Raw genomic sequence first — 7,505 nt, 5'->3', positions numbered from 1 at the left:
ACTACTCCAAATGAATTGAGTAGTACCGGGACGGCAAGCATGTTCGTTGCAGATACTTTGTTCCTCGCCGACAGTTCGGAAGACCAAATCTGTCGGATGAGAAGTTTGCATCTGCTTCGGAGAGTATCCTTTATAGATGTCACATCCTGAATGCGGCTCTGTGGCACGCCCAAGTATGCCTAAGTCTATCCAGCGCCAAGGTGTCGTATGGCGCTTCTATCAACGAGCTCAGGATCTTCAGGGATTACATTAAGTCTTCCTCGCTTCAAATAAACCTTGGCGCATTTGTGTAACCCAAATTCCATTCCAATGTCCTTAGCATATCGTTCGACAATCCCCAGAGCTAGATGCAGTTGCTCTCTGTTTTTAGCATAGATCTTAAGATCGTCCATGTAAAATACATGAATGATCTTGTACTTTCGATCTGCAGGTTTGCCGCACAAGTACTCGTCGGAATGGCGAAGTGCTAGAGATAGTGGCAATACTATAAGCCAGAAGAGGAGTGGGCTCATGGTGTCGCCATGAAAGACACCTCTCTGAAAGGTGACCTTGTTAGTTGTCACACGATTTTTTCCAGATGAGATAGTAAATCTGGTTTTCCAAAGCTGCATCAATCTCTCTATGCACCCAACTATTTGCGGATGAACCTTTAAGATTTCCAAAAGATAGATGATAAGTCTATGGGATGTCGAATCGAAAGCTTTCCGATAATCAATCCAGGCCATCGATAGGTCACGTTGGTAGAATGCTGCATCTTTGCAGACACATCTATCGATGAGCAAGTTCTCCCGACATCTAGCTACGCCTTTCTTTGAGCCTCGTTGTTCATACATTTCTTGCCATACAGGTTCAATTGCCCGAACAATCCTATCATTTAGGATACCTGTGAGACAGAAGGTTTTGATACAATCTGGTCCCGGTGCGGAATAGTTCTTCATCCCTCTTAATACTTTTTTCACCTCCTCCTTAGTGATGGATGGGCATTCTTTATCAGGTGTTATGAGGGCAACACATAACTCCTTGAAGCTCTTTAGATTTTCTGAGTCTTCGTCCAGTCTATGCTGAACTTCGTAAACTTCTCTCCAAAATACTTCGACCTCCTCTGGTTTGAGTGGGTGTTCGACAGTAACTGGAATTGCTAGAGTGCTACGATGCGAGTGTGGCCCCTGAAGGGGATTACATGTGCACAACTGCATGCTCTATGGTGCGAGAAACACCCGAAGCTATCGCACTTTTCGCAGCAAAGTCTGCGAAACCATGCTGAACTACTCCGTAAAAGGGGCTATGTAAGCGGAACGCCTACTCTACCACAGCTAGAACAAGTCGGCAACAGAGAAAGAGAGGCGACACTAAGACCAACCGCGGGCAGGCATCCAATAGATGTAGAGCGTTGCCAAAGGCACAATGCGGCACTAAGAGTGCTTTATTGCCATCTCTGTACTTTGACTAGTAAGTCGCAAGGCTAGGAAGCTTTTTTAAGATATATAATTCCCTGCTGGTGTAATACTATTTTGCGGGAGTTTGAAATTTGAAATATACTATTTTCGCAACGGATAAAAATACTACATTTGTGAGTGTATTCAAATGGATAAAAATTAAAATGATATATCGCTGATAGTGAGCAGTTTGGGATAGATAAAGATAGGCATTTGTGAAGAACAAACGTAGAAAAAGATAGGCCCATGGGACCACAAGGGATAGAGTCAGTGATGCAGAAAGATAGACGGTTCTAAAAACCATGGATAGAGAAAGATAGATGTCACCACTGGTCTAGAGAACCGTGGCCGCAAGTGCCTCAGGCGGTAACGGTTTATCCCGATCTCTGGGTACAGTGCGAATTCCCCAGGAGTTTGTCTGTATTTGGTCGCGGCCGCCCTACCATAGATGCTCCAGGTAGAAGAGAGACTAATCAGACCGTCGAACGCTAGCACAATGGTAGAGTCGGCTTGCCGCTCCCGACGAACTGCCTCATTCTGCAGCCGCCAGTCATCTTTACTGGCTCGTGGACGGCAGTCAGGCTAGGCGCGCAGGCGCATTCTCAAGTCTAGAGGAAACGGCGATAGCAAGTTTTTGCTTCTTGACGCATCAAGCAATGACTCGTGAGTTCAGCGTATATTAAAAATATGTCATATGGACCACCGCAGGATTTCGCCGGGAGCGGGTGCTAATCTGCAAAATTGCACCCACTCCCAGCGAAATCGCGGTAAAATTTCAGTCACCCCCACGTCTCACGACCATGAGGTAGGTGGTTACAGTCTGTAATGGAAACATCGTAGCAATCTAGCAAGTCGTAAGTCTGTTGTACCGTCCACCTAAAGGTCGCGAGATTCCGCCAATCCATTGCATTGAATCAATGTTCATTGGCTCCCCCAGACCTAGAGTGGTCGGCATTGTTGGCCAACCCATTTTCGGGAGTCCTGCGCGTTCTGTTGTTTTGAACTGCACTTACTACAACTATGTTTGGTGTTGTTATTGTTGTTCCCATGAGAAGCTAGGGAAAGGGTTTCGTCCATCCTTGTAGAGCCCGGCATGCAAGGATGAGGCTACGTACTCTGAGTGATAGCCCAATATCCCAGAGTCACCGTTCTAGACACCTCACCCAGGGGCTATTCAGCTTTAGGCACTGTTTTCACATTTCCGCTTGAGGGTTAATTTTTTCGGGACCTGGACCGGGACCCTGGACAATTTCCGTGATTGCCTATTTCTTTTTGTAGCCATATTTAGCAGAAACCCTTCGTACAGGGACCCTTTATCAGCAACCCGAGGCCCTATTCGTTGGCTTTGTCATAGGCCCTTCGGTTTGATTCTAGAGGAATCAATACCGAACCGAATATATATATATATATATATATGTGTGTGTTTGTGGGTGTGTGTGTATTTGAGCTCGAATGCCTTGATATCAGGACACGCAAGACTATGCACATGAAAAAAGCATGCATCTTAATTCTTATGTTCTTGGACTCTACATTTCACTCCGTCAAGGTGGTCGTGGGATATTGAATCCTGAATGTCTTTATAACAGGATTATTCTAGACACGTCACATAGAGTTGCAAATTAACGTGGCCCTCTTCTGAAAATGGTCAGGAAGTACGATGAAGTGGGCAGAGGAGCTTTTCTGTACAAAGCAGCGGAGGGCGTTGCTAAAACATTCGGACTTAACTTCAGTATTAGGGTTGAGAAAAATGCATAAAATCTTATCTATCTCGAGTACTTCTAAAAGACCAGATTAAGAAAGCACAGGAGAAAAACTTCCGCGAAAAGCTTCTCGGTGAGAGGATGCAGGGCATCTTCCATAGAAATGTAGTCGATCGGTCAACTTCATGTGGGCTAGCTTTTGCTTTTCTTGAATCACCCGGATTAAAGTCTAGCACAGAGGGTTTTATTTTGGCATATCAAGACTGTGTCATTTTCACATTAACATACCGTCGGCACATTTTAAGCCAAGATATTCCCGATGATAGTGGCAGAGCGTGCCATACGCACCTTGAGCATTTAGCGCACATACTATCTAATTGTTCAACTTATGCTTGAACGACCTGCATCCAAAGGCATAATGCGGCACTAAGATTTCTTTATTACCATCTCTGTCCCTCTTACGGCATTGACCTTAATATCGCTCCTCTAAATGGTCCTAGAGAAATAAAATAAATTGTCGAAAATGAGAAATACCGCATAAACTGGAACTTTATATTTTCGGCAATTGTATCTGATAGGTATGAGGTATAAGAAGTACCTTATAAGGGAGTAGCGACGATTATACTCGGAATTTTTTGTTAAACTAATCGTCAGCATAATCGGCGCTCTTGCAGGTGAAAGCTTTCACTAGTTAATAGTCTGAAAAGCATCCCTGCATGTCGAAAATATGCTTAAACACTTGCGAGAAAAATGCAGGAGGCGGTCATCTTTGAGTCGCTCCGTGTCCTCAGGGTGCAAAAGACTTTTGCTGGACCGTCGTATTGATTTCGTTTCGGATTGTTATAACCTATCTTACGTTCGTGAGACGTGGTTATCTCTAAAATTTTACCGCGATTTCGCTGGGATCGAGTGCAGTTTTTCAGATTAGCACCTGCTCCATACGAAATCCTGCGGTTGTTCTTATTAGGAGCCCTAGAAATCGAGTGCGAATCGCAAAAATAAAACCTAGGACAAACGGTGCAGCCATCTTGTCTGATTTTTTGTATAAATGCACTAAAGAGTATAAAGTCTATCAATAAAGGCCGCTTTAAAAAATTTATTTTTCATTAGAAATGGAAAAAAAATGAAATTTTCCTCGATATCATCGTGGTGGTAATGTGTTTTAACATTTAGCGAGGCTGGGGGCAGGAAATGCAATTTTCAGGCCCGGATTTTCTTTCGGAGTACAATAGCGAGAAAAGGAAAAGTACAATCCGTTATGATTGAAGTCTGCAGGTAATGAAACGTCAATTATAAACGACTCTGATTCATTCGAGGGCCAATACACTGCATACGTAAACTAGGGGCCGCTGCCAAAATAAGTAGATAAATTCCCAAAACGTATAAGTTTGGGTAACTTACTCCTGAAATAGTACCGTGTACATTAAATGACAATATAGAAGCTCTTTGCATAAAGAGGCAGATTGTACTAACATACAAGATATCAATAACACAGGGCCGCAAGATGAAATTGAGGTGAAGCATCTTTTAGCCTATTCGACCTTTATGTTTTTGGGGTCGCTGATCACGATCCTGGTTTCCATATGACCTCTTCACAACTAGATCTAGGTCTAGGAACGAGACTCTCTTGTAGTATGTTCATCGATCCTGGAGTTAATTCTTGCATGAGTGGCCAGTCCTTTTTCACATAATGTTTTTCTCAGGCACGACTGTCCCACTCACAAACAAAACATGGATACTTTGAGTTTCCGCTTAGTTGACCTAATAAAATACGAGTTCTTTTCAAATCTCCAACTAATTGCCACTTGTGACTATCAAACTTCAATTTTTCGAGTAGAAAATGGAGATTATTGCATTGCTCTTTCAAGATCACTGAATTACTAACTGGTATAGGGGCATATATGTTTCCATTGTAAAGTAAGACAGCTTTCAAACTCCTCACTGATGAATCAATAAATAGTAGCCAGTCACTCGCTACATATTGAACACTTTTATACTCATTTATCAGTCCTTCAATATCATTACAATAAACCAAACCCTTTGCTTTAGAGAAGAATTTCCGGAATGGGCGATCTGCATCACGATAAAAACTCACTCGATTACCTGGAGTTAAAAAATTCTTCTCTTTTAATCTAGAAGCTACGAGTTCGGAAATTTCTTTCGTGAGTTCTGCGTCTCGAACCACTTCACTTAGCTTGTCTTGAGTAAAGCCATGAGCATTTCCGGGCAACCATCTTCTGATTTTTGCGATTCATTTAGCTAGTCATCTTGTTGATCTACGAATTCTTCAAATGACATTATTCTATCTGTATCATAAGTTTCTGTTTCAAAAAAGACTTCGTCAGTAAATATCTGATGTTTACTTTCAACCTGTTTAATGCTGATTAAAACAGCATGAATCAAAGATGGAACAGATGCATATAATATTATAGAATTATTCTTTCTATTATACCCAGATGTATTAGTCAAGCAGAAATAGGAATCAGTGTGATGCTCTTTTGGCTCTCGCCAGATCGTCGGAGAAACAAATATCTGTTTCTTCTTTTCCATATTTCGTAGGGAGCAAGTGACACATAATATTTTTTGAGTCCAAAAATTGTGCAGTTCATTGGTATCTATATTGAAACATTTTTTGGAATGTGCTTTCAAAGTATCTGTAAATTGCCTCACCTGATTTGTGATGTCATATTTCCCACAAACAACGCAAAAGTTGTTTAACCGATTATAACATAGGGTTGTTGATGCACTTGTAGTATTATACTCTAAAAGGGCCAAGGTTTCCACCAAATTAGAGCTGCGGTCGCATAATGACCGACGATTGCGGGCCCGCTTGCTCACCCTGACCAATCGCCGATACTGTGTTTCCGAGTCCCTATATCGTACGGCTACTTTTTCTTGTTTTTGCAATAGCGGCTTGAATGTGATTTCGTAAAATAACAGGCCCATTATCTGAAATTCAAAGTCGGTTGAATGTAAACACTCAAGCTTGAAATTCAATAGTAACTCATTAAATTTTTCATTTTAGACTCTGAACCTATCATTTAACGAAATCACATCCACCAGGATCGTGATTAGCGAGCCCAAAAACATAAAGGTCTACTAGTTTGAGACCCGTTCATAGCTAACATATCAAATGAGAGATCAAAAGAAATATTTGACCTCTAGATGATCTCTAAATGACCTTCAGAGGTCGGTTTGACCCACCGGTCAAGAAGTATTCGTACGTAAAATTTTCCTCTCTTTCACAATCCGGGGTGAAAGAAATTGCATCAATCAAATGAAGGTGCTTGACCTTCATTTGACCATGACATAGACGTGATGCGGTCATATGGACACTGGGATCGTGATAAGCGACCCCAAAAACGTAAAGATCCACTGGTTCCAGACCCATTCCTAGCTAACAGATCAGCCGAGAGATTAAATGAAGGATTTTACCTCTAGATGACTTCCAAACGACCTTCACAAGTCGGTTCGACAAACAGTTCAAGACGTATTCGGACGTAAAATTTTCCGCTCTTTCAGCATCCGATGTCAAAAAAATTGCATCAATCGAACTAAGGTGTTTAACCTTCATTTGATCTTGTTCTATACGTGATGGAGCTATATGGACATCGGTGTCGTAATCAGCGATCCCAAAAACATAAAGGTCAACTAGGCTAAAAGATGCTTCACCTTAATTTCATCTTTTGGCCCTGTGTAATCTATGTCACCCAATTTCTGCCAAAAAATTACAAGTTTATTCACATAATACGAAAACATTACATGTTTGCACAGGGTTGTCATTACAGGGCATGTTGCAAGGACTGCCGGTAATAACGGGTTATAGAAGTTTAGCGCTCCGTTTTGTTTGATACACTTTTGCACTTATTTTTCTGATATCATTTAGCATCTAATATATCTAATAAATCATTGTTATGCTCGCATTTTGTCTTAATTAAATATGTTTTTACAGATTATATTTGTATTTGAATCAGCTTACGAACCTGATAACAACGAAGTAGGGCAACACCTTTCTCGGCATGGAGATGGCGTTCGTGATGTTGCCTTTCGTGTTGAAGACATTCATTTCATTATAAAGGTAACCTGGCGTATAACGCCTGTTGATTGCTACTTACAGGCGATGCGTTTGAAGTGTAGCAGTAAACAGGTGTTATACGTCTTATTTTTTTTTTTAACTTTCTACCGTTACAAACAAAACTATTGCGAATAATCCGTGACTTTTTATGGGGAATTTTAACGTAGAATCCGAATTTAAACAATTTAAAAGTTGATTTTGCTGTTTTTTCGAGTTTTTTTTAAAGGAACCGAATTCGCCAGGGACTGTGGCAATCGTTCAGGCACTGATAAAGTTCTAATGTCGAATGCCAAT

The 7,505-nt window shown here is 41.3% G+C and overlaps 1 protein-coding gene across 3 annotated transcripts in view; it reads left to right on the top strand.

Moving 5' to 3' along the window:
• The window catches only part of LOC117182113 (4-hydroxyphenylpyruvate dioxygenase), a 549,071-nt gene that overhangs the window by 288,059 nt on the left and 253,507 nt on the right, over window positions 1-7,505 (top strand). For 2 of the 3 annotated variants that reach the window (XM_033375146.1, XM_033375145.1), the window contains one exon: window positions 7,089-7,214. The exons of the other annotated variant lie outside the window; for it this stretch is intronic. In XM_033375146.1, the coding sequence (XP_033231037.1) occupies window positions 7,089-7,214 (126 nt within the window). The remainder of the gene's footprint in view (window positions 1-7,088; window positions 7,215-7,505) is intronic. 3 annotated transcript variants of the gene reach the window in all.

This window comes from Belonocnema kinseyi, chromosome 10 (assembly GCF_010883055.1).
Source record: "Belonocnema kinseyi isolate 2016_QV_RU_SX_M_011 chromosome 10, B_treatae_v1, whole genome shotgun sequence".
Classification (NCBI taxonomy): domain Eukaryota; kingdom Metazoa; phylum Arthropoda; class Insecta; order Hymenoptera; family Cynipidae; genus Belonocnema; species Belonocnema kinseyi.
Note: the sequence above shows the minus strand (reverse complement) of the source record. Positions and strands in the feature narration are given on the sequence as shown.